This window comes from Phaenicophaeus curvirostris, chromosome 18 (genome assembly GCF_032191515.1).
Source record: "Phaenicophaeus curvirostris isolate KB17595 chromosome 18, BPBGC_Pcur_1.0, whole genome shotgun sequence".
NCBI lineage: Eukaryota > Metazoa > Chordata > Aves > Cuculiformes > Cuculidae > Phaenicophaeus > Phaenicophaeus curvirostris.
Window position 1 is genome coordinate 9,950,825 of NC_091409.1, and position 22,279 is coordinate 9,973,103.

The 22,279-nt window shown below is 49.8% G+C and overlaps 1 protein-coding gene across 2 annotated transcripts; it reads right to left on the reverse strand.

The window, feature by feature from the left end:
- Positions 1–1,131: 1,131 nt before the first annotated feature.
- ADA (adenosine deaminase) lies at positions 1,132–21,937 on the reverse strand. 2 transcript variants are annotated; one of them, XM_069872070.1, is made up of 11 exons: positions 21,858–21,937; positions 14,678–14,739; positions 11,314–11,436; positions 11,039–11,182; positions 10,089–10,204; positions 8,009–8,133; positions 5,534–5,605; positions 5,157–5,258; positions 4,346–4,413; positions 3,737–3,866; positions 1,132–2,875 (listed from the first exon to the last, which is right to left on the reverse strand). In XM_069872070.1, exons 1-11 carry the CDS (start codon positions 21,891–21,893, stop codon positions 2,774–2,776), a joined length of 1,080 nt encoding a protein of 359 aa, XP_069728171.1. In that variant the 5' UTR covers positions 21,894–21,937; the 3' UTR covers positions 1,132–2,773. The 2 variants fall into 2 exon arrangements, with proteins under 2 accessions (XP_069728171.1, XP_069728172.1); XM_069872071.1 differs by lacking the exons at positions 14,678–14,739; positions 21,858–21,937 and adding an exon at positions 13,180–13,253.
- Positions 21,938–22,279: the final 342 nt, after the last annotated feature.

The window sequence follows — 22,279 nt, forward strand, 5'->3', positions numbered from 1 at the left end:
AATTGCCATGGGGCCAGCAAAGAGATGCTCGTGGCTCCAGCCTCCACAGGAAACAAGGATTTGGCAGCCAGGTAGCAGCTGTGTCTGCCGCCTTGGCAGCTGCAAACCAGCTCAGCTCCCCGAGCAGCCGGAATACTATGGCAGCTCTGTGCCCGGATGGCAGCCAAGAGCCTGCTCCCATTTCCCTGAGCTCAGGGGCAAACAGCAGGTAGCTCCTGGGCTTGGCTGACAGCACATTTGGGTCTTTAAGCCCCTTGTCCAGCTCTCCTCATTGCCACTGAACAGTATTTTTGGCTCCTGCTGACACAAAGCAAGCTGAAAGGCAATGCAGAGGGACTGTGCACCACACAGGACCTCCAGCAGTCAAATGGAGGCTAAACTTAGGTCTCCCTGGTCAGAAAATATCTGTCCCAGAATTATATTTAGGCAGACGCTCAGGGATCCATTGGCCAGTTACCCTCACAGGACAGGCAAGAGGCATCAGGTTCCCCCTATAAGTAAAAGAGCCAGGCCAGCTGCCATCACCGATTGTGCTGAAAGACTGTGGGTGCTGGCTTAATCCAGCCACATCCTGACTTGTAAAGCTGCTGAGCGCTCAGATGTTCCGAGTCCTTCACTTCAATTGAACACTGGGGTATGCAGGACCTCCCGAAATTCTAACCAGGCACTAAATGAGCAGAAAATCTTTCAGCAAACACCCCCCCCACCCGAGCTGACAGTGCAGTCCAACAGCCGGGCACAGCATCGCTCCTGGCATCAACTGGCTGCACAAAACTCAGGAGATGGACATAAAACAGAAGTATTGCAAACTATTTCTTTATATACACCAAAAAAAAAAAAAAGCGAGAGTACACAGTGATGGCACCCCTGCTCCTAGCACTGATATAACCAAAAGGAAAAGGACACGTGAGACTGGAACAACCTGCTTCCATAAATCCAACTTGCCCATCTAAAGGAGCAGAGGTGCCTTCTCTCTGGCTGCCAAACTGAGCCACAGAAGAAAGCAGGAATCGGGTTGCCAAAGCCCCCATCACACCTATCGATCAACCCTCGTGCGCTGGCATACAACGGCTCACAACGCAGATCACTGAGCCCAACAGTCACCCTTGAAAAGAGAGGCGAGAGAATTGATCTAATATAAATCTGTTCTTTTATTAAACAGGATTAACAATCAGCTGTCCAGAATCCAAACAAGCAACTCTTCTTCAGAAACAATTTTTGGAGAAAAATTACCCTCCAAAATCCCATGGTTCATACCACAATCATGTTCTTAAAGCAACGCTTTTCCACTTGCTTTATAAAAGTAAGAAAATCACTCTCTCATATCCATCTACCCAGCTATATAGATGTATGCACCATGTACTTCAGAGATGAGCATTTTACTCAAAGGATAATTATGGAAGCCCAGAAAGAATGGAAATACTCGCAGCACGTGGCCACTGCTGGTTGAGATTGGACCAGCCTTACACTACCCATGGTAATCGTGACCACAGCCTTGTCAAAGGCAACTTTTTGGTACAGTATCTTTGGAGTAAGCATCACGGCAGACACCTGGGATGCTAAAGCACACCACACATAAATCATGGTCTCTTCTGTGGATGCATGGCTCTATTGCATATTAAGGAAAAATACTATAATGTACCAAAACTGCTCATAAATTTTGGTATCTCTGTATAAATTCTCCACCAGACTGAAGATCTGACTTCTAGCCAGTGTTGTGGTTGAGTGAGAGAAGCAACTCAGATAGGACCTGAGTTAAGATGCAACACTGGGCCTTAGCTTATTAATTTATTCATTCTGTTTTAATAGTGCCTAAAGATCACATCAAGTCAGGAAGAGGGCAGAATGGTTCAGTCAATCAATCGTGGGTTTGCCAAGTCCTAAACAAAGATGAGGAAGAGCAAACTGCAGTTCACAGGAATTCTCCAAAATGAAAACAAAAGTGGGAGGAAGTCCCACAAGGCAGATTTTGGCCCAAAATGGTAAAAATGTTCCAACTTCATATGTACGTGTGAGCACGGTCACGGCCAGCTGTGAGCACAGCTGGAGCTTGAGCCCAAGGTATGTGCTTCTGCAGCAGTGACATTGCCTGGCCTGATACACAGGAGCTCTTATCCAACAAAGAATGCCAAAAACATTATATTTTTTTTAAACAACCTTCAGACCTGTGCATGGGCAAGAGCACCAGCTTCCAGCTTGTTCTTGTTCCAGTTTTGTTAGTGAAAAACTAACCCTGGGTAAATACAGCTGTGGCCAAACCCTCCTACCCACACGGATGGGAATAAAGCTTATTTCTCTGAGGTGCCTCCTGACTCCCCGTCAGCATTCACACCATTTTCCCTAGAAAGGTGAAGAGTAACTCAGGCCACAGTCACACTTAAAAGGTGGTTTCTGCACTGCAGACAAGGGCTAGGTAGGGCAGGGCAGATAAAGCAGGGTAAGAGGGGAAAAAAATAAGCAGGGAGGGTTCTTCTATTCTTATTTGCAGTACAGAAAGACAGAGATGGAGGGGAGTGAGGCCAGGAGGCAGTTTCAGTCTGCTCACACAACAGCATGATAGGAAGCTGGATATCCATTTCGGAGACAGTTTCGGGGGGTTATAGGTAGATGTATGTGATTGTCTGATTCTGCTTAGCACTGTAAAAGTTAACACAGGGGTGCCAGTAATAGAGACCAACTCCAGGCACCTTCTCCTGGTGCTCCCAGTCGCACAGAGGAGAGTCAAGCATGAATGAAGAAGGGCCACTGCTCCACGCTGGCTCGCAGGGATAGTTCACGATGCATTGGGCACCATCCCATAGGCTTCATACAGCGTGTTCAGCAGCTCCTGCTTTTCTTTCTCAGGTAAGAAGCTGGACTGAGCTGCATTGATGTTCTGGGGAGGCAGAGGAAGAACAGCAGAGAGACATTAAGACGCATCAGACATTAACATGTGGTTGCACACAGCCAAACATCTGGCTCTGAGCAGCAGCAGGCAAAGGAGAGTATAAAGTTTCCACTCTTGAGATTCATTTCCATAGCCTCATTTGACAGGGAAACTGCTCTGCCCATCACTCCCAAGAGCAGACACAAAGCAAAGGTCTCTAAAGACTTTGGAATTTTTAAAGATATGCACGTCAGAGCTGTCCTTACACTCTCAGTTCCCTGCGGACAAAACCCTCTCCTGGCACAGCGGTGGTGGCAGCTGACGTGCCGCTGCTGGAATAGAGCCTGTCTGTGCACTGCAACCTGCTTATCCGTCATGTGCAGGGACCTTTCTTTCATTACACAGGAACAACTTGGGTTTTGCCAGAGCAGGAGAGGACAGCTGGCAGTAGAACAGCTGTGGATCCAGGACCCCAGAGCTCAGAGCTGTCCTTGTTTCCCCTTGCAGACCCAGAAAGTCAGGTCTGGAGGAGAAACAGACTTGTTCCTCCAGCCAGAGCTGAGAGCAAGATCAATGCTCTCTTATCAAGTATATCTTGTGTTTCCCAATTCAAACAAATATCTCCACAGACACGCAGGTGAAAGTGCTGAGCATGACTCTCATAGTAAACCAAGAAAGGTTTGCTTGGTAACCAGGTAAGTCAGAAGCTCCGAGCATCCCCCTCCATCCAGCTCCGCAGCTCTCCTCAGCCTCATGCTTAAAAGGCCAATGCAGGATTTTCTGTTTTCCATTGAAAACTCTTCATCTTATAAAGAAAACTAGCAGGTTGTTCTGGATTGCATCCAGGACACCCAGCCAAAGCCAACTTACCGCTCTCTTGAACTCCTCTTCAGTGAAGCCCATATAGTCCTTCACTATGCTGTAATCCTTGTCGATATTGGAGTTAAAGATGAGAGGGTCATCTGTGTTTATAGAGTAGTTAGCTCGATCCTTCCTAAATCTGTAAGGAAATCAGGTTGAACCAATGAGTAAAACACTGGATGCGGCACCGGGTGTACATTTCTCAGGGGAAAACGCAGTAAAAGGAAAGACCTCATAGGTGTCCCTGCAGCTTGCAGTGCCAGGCACAAACACAGGGCTTGGCTTCTCTCACCACCACTCTGCACCAAGCTGCTTCTCCAGCGCAGCTGGGTGCGGGGCATCTCTTACCAAGAGGCTGAGCAACCTCAGCTCTCACCCACAAACTAGGGCTAACGGCCAGCTTGAAGCATCTCATGCCCCACAGCTGAGTGCGGGGACAGGAGGGATGAGACAACCTCCCCGAGGGACCCCTGCAGCCCCTCCAGCTGCACTGGATCCCTCTGTGCCAAAGGGTGAGGATGTACCATGTTTTCCTAAGCGATTAGCCGTGCATTACCTTTGTAAAGCAATAAAGCGGCTATAATCAACCCAAATCCTGGTTGTTTAAGATAGTCTTACTGTGTTAGAGGGTGTTTCCCGAAGTCCGGAAGACATGCTCCAGTGAGATAACTGGACCAGGGGCAGACCTGTTTGGAGGGGTTAAACACAAAAACCAGAATCAGATATGCAGATCTGAACCCCAGCTGCGTACGCAGATAACGAAGAATGGTGGTAAAGCCAGATACAGGTCTACAGCTTTGTTTGCAACTACCCCTTAGCACTGCTCCTTTGGACCAGTGCACGACTCAGGACATGGATGCGAAGAGCCCACAGCTTGTGCAACAGTAGCAGAAAACAGTGGGATATTTCCCATGGCCAGTCAGCCTCTCGCTGTGTGTCAATCACAGCTAAGAAACCCCTGGCATTAAGTATATACACATACATTCCATATATTAGTTGGATACGCACAATCTGGGGAAAAGCCAAGGAAATTTTCCCATCCACAGCAATTCCCAGGCACTCCCACCCTCCACTCAAACAGGCTCCAGTACAACAGCCCGCTTTGCGGAAGGAGAAGCCTGCAGGCTTGAGATACACAAATTAGTGACCAAGCCATCCAAAATTTATCCTCATCCAGAACAGGATCCATTTCTCTGCTAAACATCTGCAAGCTGCTGTACTTGCAGCTATGATCCCAGTAAACAGCCAGGTCTCCCCACCGTTTTTGCTGTGGAGCTTCAGCCATCCAGGTTCAACAGCAACATCACCAAACGTGGTCAGCTCAGAGGGCTCAGGTCATGTCCCTGGCTGTCTCTCAGCCCAGGTGAAGGCTGATTTTCCACTCAGAGAGCAGATACCTGGCTGCCAAGCCTCCACCAAACATCCTTACCTCAAAATGCATCTTAGCTCTCAACAGCTCCTTGTAGAGCTCAGGGTCCTCCAGGACATGGTAACCATGGCCTATGCGCTCTGCCTTCAGGAGATAAACAGCCTAGAGAATACGGGAAAACTACATGCAGCCACTGAATGCAGCTCAGCTGCCATCTGACCAGAGATCCCTGCCCCAGCACAGGTACAGTCTGCTCTGGAGAGGTTCTTCTCTGAGCTGTCACAGCCAGATCTCTGCCTGGGCCCCCAGAATTTGTTCTGCTATGAATAGAGAGAGGATTTGGATTCCTCCTTCCCTGGTGCAGGGGATGCAGGGGCACTTCCCATCCCTGCCTCCCTCCCTCCCACTCCCTGCCCCAACTCAGGAGCTCCTTGTACCTCCTTGATCATGGCAGCTGGTCCGGCCTCCCCAGCATGGACGGTGCGATGAATCCCACATCTTTCAGCTTCCTGCAAAGCAAGGAAGGACACGCTCCTACCCCATCACCTGCAGCAAGGTCAGCTGGCACTGCCCTCAGGGGCACAGCAAGAGAAATAAAGGGGGTTCTGCACAAAGAACCCCAAACCATAAGCCCTGCACGCCGAAGTGTGCATGCTCACTGCTGTTGCACAGCCTGTAGGCAATGAACTTGGTAATGCCACAGGCAGAGAAATTTAGAAAGCGTGGTTACCTTCCCCTGGAGCCCAGCCAGACTCCTCCAGGGTCTTTTAATACCGGGTGAGCTCACTGCTGTCTCCTCCCCAGACAGCAGCAAACTAGAAGCTCTCCTTCCTCCACCCACTTGCCCTTCTGCATGAACCTTGCAGCAATTCCCATCTTTGTAGCTTCTACCTTTTTGGCTGCTGCAGCCAAGTGTGAGGATTTAAAAGCCCCCACAGCAGAGATGAATCCATCCTTAGCCATGGAGCGCCTCTCTCCTGAGAGGGGCTGGGGAGGGAGGCAGCCCAGCTGGGAGGACCCTGTGGGTGCAGCTTTACAGGGGCTTTGAGGTGATCTCCATGGCTCTGCAGAAAAACCTCTTGCCAGAGCAACCACAGACCACTCAGGTTTAGGGAAGCCTTGCTCCTGCCTTGCTGGAAAAGGGCCACCCAGGCAGCGGTGGCAGCTGGGCTGCAAGCCCTGTCTCGCAGCAGACTGTCTTTGAGGCACTCCGTCAGGGCTTCTCACTCATGATTTTTTTTCAGTTACCTAATTTTCAGCTCCTCACGTGCTGTTCACACAGGCCGAGTGAAAGTCAGGCCAGGTTTCACCTGGGGCAGCTACAGAAAAGGCCAGTGTGCATTGACCCAAAAGGCACTTCGTGCTCCCGACATTTAAGCATGTGTTGATTTTTGCCAAACAGCTGAATTTTTTTAACACTTCTTGCAACAACAAAGTCCGTCTGGCTAAAGTACCAGACCAAGAAGACCAACAGACTCACACCAGCACTGAGATATTCCACTTTTTTCTACATGGGATGAAGACAACCCAGAAACTCTTTTTCCTCCACTCCGACGACAGTCATCCCTAACTATTCCAACAGGTGACAGGGATACAAGCAGAAGGGTAAGGAAACCCACATATGCCACGACTTCCCCACTAATCCTCTCAGCCACTGAAGCCTGATCCCTATCCACTGCATCCAGGAGGGAGCTTGTATCTAATGTCCATCCACGGGCTTATCTTCCAACTTCACCAAGTTGGAAAAGACCCACCGGATCATTGAGTCCAACCATTCCTATCAGTCACTAAACCATGTCCCTCAACACCTTGTCCACCTGCGCCTTAAACCCCTCCAGGGAAGGTGACTCAACCCCCTCCCTGGGCAGCCTCTGCCAGTGCCCAACGACCCTTTACGGGAAAAATTTTTTCCTAATGTTCAGCCTGAACCTCCCCTGGTGGAGCTTGAGGCCATTCCTTCTCGTCCTGCCCCCTGTGCCTTGGGAGAAGAGCCCAGCTCCCTCCTCTCCACAACCTCCTTTTAGGTAGTTGTAGAGAGCATCTCAGAGCCCCGGGGCAAGTCCCCAGCACAGGGACAAGACACATCTTCCAGATAGAGAGGTCTGGACCTCAGTGCTGCTGGCACACCACGGGAGGATTTAATGTGCCTGCCCAGCAGTTAACAAAACCCTGTGCCCACATCTCAATTTATAACCACCGAGTTCATCCAGCACGGTGCAGCCACACAGGCGGGCCTTGCATCGGCTCCTGCTGACGGGGCAAAGACCCCAGGAGAGCCCACTGTCGCTTCAGTCCCAAGTGCTGCTCAAAAACCATCACCTTTTTTGGCCGTGATGGTGCGCAACCTCCTCTCCCACTGATGCAGGGGACCAACAACCCCAAATCCTCACTAGCAAAGAGGAGCGAGGTGCCAAGCTTCCTCTCCGAACTGCTGCAAAGCACTGAGATTTAGGGAGACCCTTGGATCAGGCTGCTGAAGCTGCTCCAGCGTTTGCACTTGAGATAATCAGATAAAAGCACTTCAAAGGTGCAACTTCTTCTATGCTGCTCAGGTGATTTTGACCAGACTGGAAATACCAGTCTCTTCCCTGGTTGTGGTTTCGCTGAGCCCCAGGAGCAAACCCCAGCGACTGCACACAGGCTCCATGCACTCGGTGCTAGGGGGTAGCATGCTTAGTTCCAGCTTTAAGGCCATGTTTAAGCAATGAGGCCGGCTATTAATCACTTAGGAAAAATAAACAAACACTTTTGCTCTTTAACTGAACATTCTTAACAGCTACAACAAATTTTTAAGCTGTTCCAGCTGTTTGCAATCTGAGTAACATTCTCCCTGTCCCCTCATGCACACCCCCTCAATAGATGTTTTTTGGGTTTTTTGTTATGATTTCTTTTAAGGAGTTTATCCAACAAACCTCATAAGCCTTCTTATGCTCAGAGGAATTGTCCACCTCCAGGGTCTCATCCCCAGCCAGGTCGATGGCCACCACAGAGTTGTTTCGATACTTCTTGCAGAGCTCCACCACCTCTGGAGACCAGCCTGGAAGAGACAGCACCACGGTTCAGGAGAAAGCATTCCTACGGGTCACAGCCTCAGCATTTTTCTAAACAAATCCCGGTCCTATAACTAGAAGGCTAGAACTATATTCTTCAGTCTTTCCTAAAATTTGATGCTCAAAAAGAAAGCTAACAAACTCCTAGAAACGTCTGTCATCTTCAGGTAAATAAAAGCTGCCAACGAATTAGTCCATTGCCAATGAAAGGGAAATTAAATGCAATTACCAGCTATAAAACTGCTCTCATCGTGGTTTTCTGCTCACTTTGAGCAGGGGGAAAAAAAATAAAGAAAACAAACCTCCAAATGTGGTGGTGACTGCTGCAGTTGGCCGAAAATAAGCTGAACTGCACAGCCCATGCAGTCTAACACTGTGTATGCAAAAGTCCTCCAGCTTGCTCCTGAGCTTTCACCTCATCCCAGGCTATGAAAGGGGAGAGAGAAGGAGGAACTGGTATGTTAGGTGTGTTCTGTCACAGAGGAGTTTGGGCTGGGAGGGATCGCTGGGGGAACCTGTAAGGCAGTCAGCCCTGTCCCGTTGCAGAGGATCCTTGACTCCTCCAGAAAAGATGATGGATGCTACTCCTAGTGGGAAGGAGCTGGGCTGCCGCCGTGACCTTTAACACTCTCAAGGTTTTATCTTTTGGGCATTAGTGAAAGAGAGAGAAATAAACAAACATCAACTGCCTCAGAGTTATCTCTGATAAGGATAGATAACCTCAGAGAAAGGACAGGCATCAGCTAGCTCACACAGCACTTACCCTTAGCAAAAAGGCCAAAAACCAGATAAATGGTAGTGTTAATAATTAACAGACACCTCCTGGGCACGTACAATCCCAAAATCATATGAACACAGAAGAAAATGTGTGCAATCTCATCTTCTTTTTTCACTCACCTGCTTCCAACTCACCAGATCAGAGCCGTTATTCTATTAACAAGTTTAATACGAGCTGGTTCTGGCTGGCAGCTCTCAACGCTTCATAAACTACAGGGTTGCTTCCCACTATGCAGCACATCCTGAATGCAGCATTAAAGACTCTTGTATGGAGTGCATCACTGACTCTGTGTAAGAGTTGGTGCCCAGGACAGAGGCATGAAAATGCCACCTCATGTGTCTGCATGAGCAACCCCTCCTGCTGTGCCAGCACACACTGCACGTGCCCTTGGGATGCTCCCACCACCTTCTGCCTTTACCATTCACAAGTTGGCACGGACTGCAACTGCAGATAACTGTGACACTGCCCTACAGCTTTCCCAGCTTCTACAAAGAAAAGCTTTCGTCCTAGAAACCAGAAACTTAAGGGTCAAGTTTTCAAAGTATTGTTTGGGGTTGGAAAAAAAACCCACCCTCAAATCTCCCAGTTTCCAAGAGTATAATTTTTCACATTTCCAGACAAAAATTAACCGTGTCGTCATCAGCAAAAATCCTTCCACCATCTACCCCATTAAGCCTGCCTAAAGCTGCTGTGAGGATATGGAAATATTCATAGCAAAGTTAACAAAGCCTTTATGTAAGGCAGCTATCGCATACAACCCTGTCCAAACTGCATCTTTCCCTAGGTGTAGTTGCTCACAAAACTCAGCAGTCCAGTGAAACACTGGAAAGTGGGATTTTTTTCCTATAAGCAGAAATTGTATCTTCCCCAGGAGGGCAGAGAAGAACCCGCTTTGTCTCTCTAGCAGGATCTTTCAGATACTGGTTGTACCCACACACCCCAACTCCCGCATCCAGCCGACCCTTTCCCCATAGTGAAGGAAGCAGAGGACCTCCACCAAGAAAAAAAACTCCTTTTGGGCACTGCCTGGTCCCACATCAGACTCAGAGCCATGGGACCAGGGCTTTCCCCACATTTCTGCTGGGCCCTGGACCCAGGGGACGTCACCCCCCGCCACGCATCAGGGAAGGGGAGCAGAGCAGCACGGCAGCTGCAATACATTACTTGGCATATGGCGCATGCAGCATAGAATAGACCTGGCTTTGATGCGGAAATCCCTTTCTCCATCCTGTAGTCCCTGATTTACGAGGTTAACGACTTCGTCTGGAGTGAGGTCTCCCCTGCAGGGAAGAAAAAGCCATCAGCAAGAGGTCAGACACCCACCAGGGAGGCAGGCAGGAGCCACAGGTCCAGCCCAGCATCCCCACAGGACACCCCACACAAAACCCAGGCTGCCTGGGGTCCCACTCGCCTTAGCATCCGAAGGAGCCTGATGACACCGCCCAGAGCTGAAGAGCACCTTTTACACACATGCCATGCCTGGATTTACAAGATGTTGGGCATAAAAGCATGCAAAGATGTTCGTAAGATTTAGAAAAGCCTCAGGGAACTGGATGTCAATCCTGGGCAGAAGAACTGCCAGAGCATCTCTTTAGAGCACACAACCGCCTGCAGCCAGGCAGGGACAAGCACAGGGCTTCAAAGTCCTCCACAGCACCTTCTGCAAGGAGCTAAAGATCCCAGCACTGATTTAATAAGAGGCACACATCACAGTGGGGATGACAGGTAAAGGGCTTGGATCATCAGTGCCCTCCCACATTGCCCGCACCATCTCAAAGTCACATTTTGCAGGCAGATGAACATCTGAACGCCGCCTTCCCTCGCACAGAGACTGGCTCCAGCCACAAGTTTAAGCACAGCTGCTCTGCACATGCAGAACTAGGTGCCCAAAGCAAGGGACGATCAAAAAAGAGTAGCACACAGAGACATTATAGAAGGAAAAATCCTGTTGATGGGGAAAAGAGGTGGAAGAGTGCCAGTGCTTGCTGTGTTGGAGGAGAGTGAAGGTTTGGTTACACCAGATTTCAAACACATGCTGGCCGATCAAAGAGGGACCTGGCTCCTCCTTCTCCACCAGCCACCCACCGGCTCCCTGGCATGGTGGGATCACTCACTCAGTTTGGCCCCAGGGGATGGGATCCACACGGCAGTTGGCCAGGAGGTGAGGGCTGTACCGGACCTCCACGTAGATGACACCTTCTTTTGCTTTTGTTTCCACAAGCTCGTATGCGATCCTCCTCACCGCCTCGCGGTCACCCCTGCAGAGATGGCAGTTGGACCATCAATGAGACTTGTCACCCTCGGTGAGGCAACCTCCAAGGCTGAGCAACGTTAGCGAAGAGGTTCAGCCAAGGGCTGAGGGTGAAGAAGTAAAATGTGGGGTACTTACGCAATGGCAGGCATGTAGTGATTAAACTTCTCTAGAAACTGGGTAAGTGTCAGCGGTGTTTTGTAGCTGACATGCTTCAGGAGGTCATCCACAGTGCTGCCAGGGAGAGGAACCCCTCTTTTCCTGGGAATAAAGCCACATATTACTGACAGGGAAGGCTATCATATTTTCAATCACTTCACTTCATACAGCAATCACATCCTATGCTGGCACCATTAACCTCCATTTCTTCACAGAAAAGGTATGGCACACTTTGTCCTTCCAAAATCTCCTCGACGATGCAGCTGAGTCCCAGTGAGGAAGAAGGCAATCCAAAATACAGGCAAAACAAAAACAAATCAACATACAAGCTCAGACTGACCTGGCACAAACAGAACTAGAGCATATTTTAAGCTTATGAAGGAGTCCGTCTAAAGGGACTCTGGATTATTTCTTGGCACATCCTAGACCAAGCAGCAGAATTGCCAAAATTCTTTAGGAAAGTTAATTTCCACTATGCAGGCTCAAAGGCTTGAAAAGTCATGGAGACGCCTCCAGTCCCAGGATCCGTGACACAGAAGTGTCACGGTTCATGGGCTCAATGCCAACAGCTCTTGCCAGAGAGACAGTTCCTAAACCAAAAATCGTGGTGGCATCTTCTCTGATGGGGACACATCCCATGCAGGAGCAATTGGCAGTCCTAACAGCTCCTGTCACCGAAGGGCTGGAGATGGTAAAGCCCACCTAAACTCTTACAAAAGGGGAGAGGCTGTTTGTCCCTGGGCCACGTGGAGTCCTGGGTGGGTGGAGGTGTCCCCAGTGGGGTGACAGCTGGGGGGGACTGTGACCTAAGGAAGCTGCATGCTTCCCAGGATTGCTTTGCCACACACAGCTCACAGGCTGTCACTCTCCCTGTGAATGCCAACCTAAATTAGGAATAATAACTAGACATTTGGTTTTAATCCTCTCTCCTGCCTTGATGAATTACAGCTGATTGACAGATCTCACTGCTAATAGAGACAAAACAACACAGACAGCTTTAGCATCCTGATGCCAGCAGGCACCCTGATGAGCAAGGGAAGCAGCCCAACTGACCACACTCCTGGGGCTCAGTAAATATTGCTCATTCCCTGCTTGGGCAGGAAGGAAACCAGTCCCACACTCAGCTTTCACATGCAACCTGCACAGATTCAGTTGCTGGCACTTGGCAGGGGACGTTCACCACTGCCAAGGCATCAGTTTTCCTCTCTGCCTTGCCCTTTCCATGGCACGGTCACACTGGTCTCTGATCCAGCAACCTGCCCATGTCTTCCTCCACTTGCCCAGAGAAAGCCTCCAGCAGCAAAGCCATTCCCCTGCCCTTCTCCGTGGGCGTCCCGAGGGATTGCCTCCCCACAGCCAGCAGCAACAGCACTTTGAGAGGATCCACAGTGCAGAGATGCTGACCGAGGCGGTCTGGTGGATCTTGCCTGCACGGTTTTGGGAGCTGTTGCTGCCCCATCCAACCTGCCTAGTATCTGGGAGCCTTCGCACAGCAAAGCCACCTCAGAGAAAGGTGCTTGTGCCTGCTGGCACCTCAACAGCCTGCCTGGAGCTACATTCAGCCGTGCGCTGAGCTGGGACATGCACCGTCCCACTGCAGAGAGGGCACCTCTCCCAGGGACACCCAGCCTCCAGCAGCCCCATGAGAGGTCTACCAGGACTCTGAAATCTTGGGCTGGCCAGGAGGGGATGCAAAGCCTGACCCAGACCTGACAGAATTGAAGCTAAAGTTTCTAAAAACGGCTGAGCTCAGCCACTGCCCCAGGGGACTTGTGCATCCCAGCAGCTTCAGGTCATTTGTACATGGTCAGCCACCACCTGGCAAATTTATTTCCAGCTCTTTACCTTCAGAAATAGACCACAAGCAGCTTTCTGGGTCTAGGGTGAGGTTCTTACGGCAGGACCCTACAGTCTCCTATGCTGCCTTGTTGTTTTTACATTTGTGTGCGCGCTAGTTTTATAGCCCATGAATAGCACAGCCTTACTCCACCCGAAGGCTGGCAGCTCCAGAGGATGCCAGGGCTGTTTAAAAATAAGAAGGAACTCAGCGCACGCTTGGGCAACGAAGGTTTCTATCCTAAGCAAAAGAGGAATGGGATCCTCAGATGGCCGGTGCCTCCTGGGCCTCAGGACTCCTTCAGTCCTCCTTGGGGACTCCACCAGCACTTATCCACCAGCAGGAGGGACCCAGCAGAACTTCACAGAGTCAACACTGACTCTTCTGTACGTCAGGACCTGTGTTTCAGCCCTGCAGCCCACCAGCAGCAAGGGCAGAGCCAGCAGGAACACCGACTCATTTCACCATCCCAACATCCCACATCCTGTAATAAATGAGATAGACATCTCCAATCCACCCTTCTTACTCTGGCTACACTGCATGGCCACTTTCTACAGAAAAAGCTACTTTAGAAATAATATTTCCCCCTAGCATTACACTGCCTTGGAGTCTCCTGGGCTCACAGGATGCCAGAATCACTTCCCATCCTCCTCAGAACTGATTTCCTCCCCAAAATACCAGAGTTGTGCCTAAAACTGCTTTCCAAAACCTTTAACCTTGCCACTTTCTTGATCTGAGGGTATCTGCTAGTCTCCACTAGCTATTTGAACAGCGACAGCTGGAAGTCTTAAGTTTATGTTGCTTACAACCATGGAGCCAGGTCCTCGCCCGGGTTAATCATTCACCCTGGTGCTTCCCACACAAGCTACACCAGAGCAAGAAGATGCACGTGGACTCTGTCAAGGAAACAACCTCTCTTTAAGCCACTGCCAAATGCTTTCCTGGGTCACCCCCACCACGAGCACGACTCCTTTACTGCTGGCACCAGGCATGCAGCCTGGGGTTCAACGGCGCACAGCAGCAGGGCAGAGAGGAGCACCCAAGCTGTTTTTTCCTCCCAGGACTGTGGTACGACACCACCACCAAGATGCTCCCAGCCTGCTTTCATTTCACTAAGAATATGGAAAAAAAAAAAAATGAGAATACGCTGACTCTGCCGCGTCCTGAGTACACTTCAAAGGCAGACAGCTCTGTTTATGAGACATCTCCTGTACTTTTCTCTGAGTGACACCTCCTAGCTTGCCTGGCTCACAGGACCGAGGACCACCTCATTCATGCTCCTGCCACCAGCATGGCCCCGCTGCACTTTTAGGATGTGCTCAATATTGTCATACTACATAGCTAGAGAATCCATCCGTGCAGAGATGAGCAGCACCAGCCAGGCTCGCTGCCTGCACAGCAAGGGAGCCTGCCACCACAAGCTCTTCCATCAGAGGACCACACAAGCAGAAGGAACGATGCTTTTGAACCGCAGCTCCCAGAGCTTTCTCCACCACCACAACTCACCGGCCGAAGTGCAAGATTGTTTCTGGTCTAATGGCTCCATCCAGGTGGACGTGAAGCTCTACCTGCAATGAGACGAAGAGAGATTGGTGAGGGACTCTTTGAGTCGCAGCAGAAGTCGAGAGATTAGTAGCTGGTGCTAGCACTTGTGCAGCCAACAGAGGGACAAAGTAATGACTAGGAAGCACAAACCCATTTTTAAAATGCCACCATTGTAAAGTTTATTTTTCAATATCTAAGTACTGTCTAAATATTTTCTTATTTCTGCTGCAGCGCACATTAAGTGGATCTTCACGAATTTATTCTATTTCCAGTAATTTTCAGGAACTGCCCCATCTTTATTTAGCTTGCGCAGTTTAGAGTTTGGGAAGAGTGAAAAAAGCAAACCCTAAACACCTTTGCTTTCCAGCTTCTTTCTTCTTGAATGAATCAGTTTCCTAAGAGTCATTACACAAAAAACTTTGACTTCACTTCTGAGAATCAGCTCCGGATATGCTGTTAATTACTTGGTGTTATCAGTGCTTACAGGCTTTCTAATCCTAGACATGGAGTCAGTGCCATGGTACAAGGTGCTGTAACAAATAACAAGAGTTGCCCCGTAGAGCAAACAAGCTGGTTTTAGAAGAAAACACATTTCCACTCATTAAAAATGGGACAGTAACTCAGATCTCTTTGCTCTGAAACCCTATTTCCCAATTAGTGCTGAAATAATGGATTTTGGAGAAAGAGCCACAGAAAAGCAAAAGCAACTTTTTCCATTCAGCAGCTGGGGCTTTTGGAGGAAGATGACAAATGTGATTTGGAAGTTGAACATGGAAGGGAAATATTAGCTGTGAAATGTTTTCTTATTTCTGGAACTGTTTTCTTTTAAGCAATGGAATAACCTAAAAAATACATATTTTTTTTTTAATGAAACTGTAGAGCAGTAACTTAATACACAAAGTTCTTCTTAGTTATGACATTGTGCAGATTTTACTATGTAGACGAGCACTGCAGGATGCTGAGGGAAAGAACTGTGTAGAATTCAGAAGACTGGACATTTGCATGGACACCTAAACCACCCAGGGTTACTAATTAAAACCCACAAACCTTCTGGCATCAGGGCATGTATCAAACAATAACTACAAGGAACTAGAAGAAAAGTGAGTAAGCTGTCCACACAAGCAGGGCAACACATAATTGTCCACCTCAAGACCCTTTCGGTCACCTGTGAAGCATCCATGGAGCAGCTGATGTGAGCTCAACATCACTGGCACAGCTCCTGGTGTGGAGCTGGCAATGTCCATCTCTGGAACAGGCACTGATGCCCAGGAGCTCGTTCCCATCCCTACCTCCTCCTGCAGCCCATGCAGGCAGACACTTATCTTCTAGCTCACACTGGGGATTTTCATTGATTGCTTCTGCTGCAAAAGGCCATTATTGCTGGGGGGGAGCAGTGCTTGAGTTTGGGTCACCTGCAGAAGATGGCCATGAAGCCACTAGTGAAACATGCACCGGTGGGATGCAAAACACAGGTGCCAGGCTCGGGGCTGCCCCAGCTACTGATCCTGCACTGTTGTCATCAGCTGGCCCAGGGCTCACAGACACCACTGCTAGCAGGTTGTAAAAAGATATCCCCGTCACTTCTCCTGCCCTTGAGTCACGATCTGAATCTACAAGGATGAAGATTTTTAAAAGGGCAAAGCCTGATCTTTCCCCCTACCTCGAGTTATGCAATCGTGCTTACGAGGACTAAATGTCCTGAGAAGCAGCAGATAAAATAACAGACCACGGACATGATCTGCATGGCCAGATGTGGATGCCTAGCACATTTTCCACTCTGATTCGTATTTCAAAACCACGCAAGCTCCATTCCTTGAAGTTTTTAACAGCCCTTGTGACTTTCTTATGGAGTTACAGGCCTGAAATTCGCTCATGCTGTACATAAAAAAAACAAGCAACCCAAACCTCCCTTGGTCTTCTCATCCCAAACATTTCTCAAGCGTTTCCTGCAATAACATCCCAATGTGACACTTCCATCAACAAGAAAGAAATCCAGTGGTGTCCTTCATCCATGCAAGCCACCTCATTCTGCCACTGCTGCAGGAGATGCACGTAAAGCAGCAAAGTTCCTCCAATGCCATGCATTTCTTTGGGTCTGGAGGGACCTAAACTAAGTGCTAAGAAGCTCTCATGCAATGCTACTCAACCCAAAACTTTGTGGGGCTCCTCCATATCGGGGAGGTGGCTTTCAGCAGCTGGGAATAAGTCTGGGCTATTCAGATAACCAGAGGACATTCAAGTGAAGTAAGTAAAGGTGCATCTACAAGGGTCTCCACCAAGAGCCAGCCCTAGATAAGGATGCAATCAGGCAAAACCGAGCAGCTCAGCTGCCCCAGGTGCTTTGCTTGCAAAGCCTGCAGGTTTCCAGGTCCATGGGAGGCTGCTCACTGCAGATTACGCTGCAGCTTTCTTCCTGCGTGTTTGTTTTGTGTAAACAAAGCACAAGACTTTTCCAGATACAAGTGGGTGACACGACCTTGCTTTCCGCCAAGGAAAGCACCCAGATAATGATGAAAGAGTTTTCTCCGAGTTGTGGCTCCAGGAGACAACGCCTGAGCAAGCAGAAATATGGAGAAAGCAGGAGCCCACTGCTTCTTCCAAGGCTCTGCTCCCTGGCACACAGAGGTCCAGGCATATGTGGTTTCCCACTCCAAACTCTCTTGTTTATTTAGACAGGAAGCCTGAACACACTAATTACATGGGAATCTCAACACTTGGTCCAGGACCCACACAGCACCACAGGCTGCACAAGCGCTGAACCCTTCAGGATAGCGATGCCGCCCTTTTTCACATTAAACCTGGATGTGGTAATGTTTGTTCTGAGGCAGAACGAGAAAGCAGCAGAGTTCTCAAACACTTTCCTGGGGCAGGAGCTCAGCTCTTCCCCCAGCTGCAAGCAGCCTTCAGACCTTCTTCTACACCTCCACCGCGCCCACAGCCGAGAGCCAGTTCACTGACCACCAACCAGAGCGTCAAAAAACCACAGCAGCATTCAATAAGTTTCTGAGTTTGACTAAACACCGGTTGAAAGCCAGAGGGAAGAGTTCAAAAGACATAACTGGCCATAAATTGTGCATCCACAGCAGAGACAACCCTCAGCAAGGCTGTCAGAGCAAACCCAGCGCTTTCCATTTTTATGCAAAAAAGTTTCAGCTCAAGCAGGGCACATGACTTGTTAGTGCAGATATCAGCAAGTTGGCTCAGCTTAAAAAAAAAAAAAAAGAAGGTTTAAGGGCTCTGGCTTGGTTTTTCTCTTCTAAAAATACTTCAACGTTTTCTTTAAAACTTAAGCTTCAAAAGCAAACTCAAACACAAAACTAGGTACTTCAAATATGCTCCATTCAGAGATCAAGTCTGATTATTGTTAGTTTAGTGAAATTGAGAGGAAAAAGTTAACCAAATACTCAAACTCTTTTTGGCTACAGCCAACCCAACAGAATTTCTCCATTATGGTTTGCTCAGTGGACCACAGCAGGGCAGTTAATTGCTCTGTTCTCCTATGATGTGGCACAAAAAGTACCATCCAAGCCAAAGCATTTGAGGGGAATTCTATATCAGGTGGTTTTAGAGTCTTTTTTTAAAACATATACAATGAGCAAAGTCAGCCCTAACACCATGGTAAAGACAACACCAACCTCACCTGTGGTTTCCAGCAGATGTTAATAGATAATCCAGGCAGCCACTAAAGTTGCATCATTTTAAAACCCTTAGGAGTGACTTTGCCCAGGATTATTTATTAGCACATTAAAAGGTGATAATTTAAAGTTCATTTTATTGATTTCAATAACTGAAACCAGAGTAATTTGAGCTGTCATTTGACAAAAGTCAGATACACGTGGCAGGAAAACGCTAATAGAGATCAAAATTCAACAAGAGAGAAGATGCAAAGAGCATGAACTGTGCTCCCCAAACCCCTGTCTGATAAAAGCACGTTGTCAGGAGCCAAGTTCTCCTCCTCATAAACTCACCACAAATGCTCATTTAGATACAAGAGGTGAGCCCAGATCAAGAGGGATGTGAAGTGGAAGAGACCTGGTATTACCTTCAACTCAGACAACACTCACAATGCTGACAACACTCTCGTTTCAGAGATGAATCTGTCATACGCTTTCAGGTTTGAGCCTCTAAAAGAGAGACTACGAGACCCACCCATGGCTCCACTGCAAGAAATATTAGAAAAGCGTTCATATGATATATGGCTTTGGCTTCAGCGGATGAGGAGGATGCTCCTGTGCCAAGCAGCCTCTAGCACCATTCCTCCCAGCCCCAACCACTCATTCCCCACGGACCTCAGCACAAGGTGCTGTTAATGGGTGGTGGTGGCTCTGCTCCACATGGCTTCGACCCATGCCAAGACAGTCAGGGCTGTGCGCAAGAAGTGCCAAAGAAAACATCATCCTCAGCACTCCTGCACTTGCATTTCCCACAATAAGGATGACCTTATTTATTTATTAAGCTTTGCACCCAAGGCAATTACTTGTACTACTAGCTCAGTACAGATGGGCAGATCTGCCTCGAGCAGGGGGAGGCTCAGCCTGGCAGGTTGCAAGGCAGGACATCCATCCAAACCCCCTGGGCAAAGCTGGCGCTCTGCAGCACAGCAGCACCTCGGGTGCCTCTGGGATTTGGTCACCAGGCGCTCTCCTACCCATTGACAGGACACAGCTGGTTCTGACCACCTCTCCCAATTCCAGCTACAAAAGACACATCGGAGACAAGCGCCTCCCTTGGGATAGGGACAGGCTCCAAAATGCTGTGACACATAGTGTGCCCTAGGAGGGCTTGCGGGAACATCTACTCAACATGACCCAAGCTGATCCGGGAAGGAAGCATCCAGCAGCAGAGCTACCCCAGCTGCTGGGAGGGTGCAAGCCTGACCCCAGAGCCCTGTTCCCATCCTCCTCCACACAACGTGGCTCAAGATACATGGAAGCTGCAGAAGAAGAGCCACATGTCCTAAAGGTGAGGCTGGCCTGTGGGGAGAGGAGCCAGCAGTGAGCGAAGGCACCATCTCTGCTCTGGTTGTGAGCAGAGAGGGAAGAGGCTGAGGATTGGCATCCAAGGAACAGCAGCCTTTTCTGCTCTTTTACAGCCTAAGATAAGCAGGGTTCAAAGTCATCCTCCAGAAGGTCCCTGTTCATCTGCTGCAGTCCCTGGGAGCCAGCGAGTTCTCAAAAAATGTGGAAGCAGCTCCAGCCTCACATGCAGCTGGGGCTGAAAGCCGCTCTAGTTACCAGAAACATCTCTAAAACACAAAAGTGATCGCTCCCAATGGCAGAGGGTCCAGGAGAATGAATAGGGCCCATTAACTGACTTCGAACCCATTTTTTTCCCCCAAGGCTGACTTAGCAGGTTGACAGGACAGAAAGGGACTGCCTGACTCAGGAAAACCAGTCTCATAGTTGCTAGCAACCAGGCAACAAAAGCTTGATCTTAGTGGTCAGACCATGCACGTTTTTTCCCTCCCCCAGGTCTCTCTCTTCAGCATCTCACTCTCCCACACACTGGAAAAGTAGGAAGAAGCACAAGTGAAAGAAGAACTTAACATGCTTCTCTCAGCCAAAAGTCTAAAGTCACTGGGGTGAACAGGCTGCCCAGGGAGGGGGTTGAGTCACCTTCCTTCGAGGTGTTTAAGGGACAGGTGGACGAAGTGCTGAGGGTCATGGTTTAGTGTGTGATAGGAATGGTTGGACTCAATGATCCAGTGGGTCTTTTCCAACCTGGTGATTCAGTGATTCTGTGAAATACCTTTCGTTCTCAGTAGAGCTGATGAAACCCCAACGTGTCCTCAAATCGAACTAGCCTTAAAAAGGCTTTAATCATCACGAGATGTCAACGCTCCCTAGGTTTTGGTATCAACATTTGGCTGCAACTGCATGGGTCACCTTCTCCAGGAGGGAAATCTCTTACAGTGATAGAATGAAGCACAGATCAGATCCGTGCACACAGGGTATGCTAGACTTCTCTGGTGCAAGCTTAGACTGAGAGATAAATGGTTTGGGAGTGGTAGGAAACGTAAACAGCTGTAAAAACACCAAACAGCAAGAATTTTGGGGTTTCAGAGGCAACTTTCTTCCGTGGGAAAGCCACATGCATTTGTCACCACTCAGATTCTCACAGAGCGGGACCCCCTGCAACCCTCACATCGCTTCTCCTGGGCTCCTCTGCCCCTTTCTCCCCACCAAGAGCCCAACCTTGCCTGGCAGTCAGGGCCAAAGCAGCCAGGCAGAGAGAACCTGCTCCCCACACGCCAGCTTACCCAGACCACAACGAAACAGCCGAGCTGTCGTGCAGCACAGGCAGCACTCTGCCATCAGATAGAGGGTTAACGCTAACTTCGTCTTCATCCATCTTAATGTTTTTATCATCCGATTGGTAATGTTACTGCACAATCCCACTTGAGAAGCATTTATACAGCACGCGTCGAGAGAGAAAGACTGAAGCGGTCACCAAGATGGTATCTTGGGTATCTGAAGAATAACTGAACTAAATGTTTAATGGGGAAAAAATGCCTCAAAAAAAACAAACAAACAAAAAAAAATACCCCCCTAAATAAACCAACCCACAAAACAAACAAAAAACCAAAACAACAAAACCAAACTCCCAAACAAAACAAGAGAAAACGTTTATTTCAGTAGAGCAGGCTGGAGTGCTGGACCCTCCAGGGCTTCTCCCTTCCCCAGCCGCATCCCAAGTGCATCATCCCCAGCCCCGAGTGACCCAGCCCGGCACCGGGACAGCCCCTGCACCGCCGGGGCTCTCTTCTCCGGTGCACGGCACCTCAGCCTCGGTGCATGCCCCAGCTCTCAGCCCCGGTGCACGGCACCTCAGCCCCGGTGCATGCCCTGGCTCTGGCCTCCGGTGCACAGCACCCCAGCACCGGTGCGTGCCCTGACTCTCGTCCCCGGTGCACGGCACCCCAGCCTCGGTGCATGCTCCAGCTCTCTCCCCCGGTGCACGGCACCTCAGCCCCGGTGCATGCCCTGACTGTCACCTCCGGTGCACTGCACCCAAGCCCCGGTGCAAGCCCTAACTCTCGTCCCCGGTGCACGGCACCTCAGCCCCGGTGCATGCCGTGGTTCTCACCCTCCGTGCACGCCCCGCTCCCACCCCGGCGCCTCCGGCAGAGGCTCCACCTCACCTTGGGGTCCCCGAACACGCAGAGCCCTCGCTCCATGCTGCTGCTGCTGCTGCTGCCCCCGCCGCTCCGCTCCGCGCCCGCCGAGCCCCGCCCCGCCGGCAGCTCCGCCCCCCGCCCCGCCCCGAGCATCCCGGGGGGCTCGGCCGGCCCCCTCCTCCCCGAGCAACGCAGGGTCACACAGAGTCACTAGGGTGTAAAGGACCCACCGGATCATCGAGTCCAACCATTCCCATCAAACACTAAACCATGTCCCTCAGCGCCTCATCCACCCGTCCCTTAAACCCCTCCAGGGAAGGTGACTCAACCCCCTCCCTGGGCAGCCTCTGCCAGTGCCCAATGACCCTTTCTGGGAAAAACTTTTTCCTGATGTCCGGCCTAAATCTCCCCTGGTGGAGCTTGAGGCCATTCCCTCTCGTCCTGTC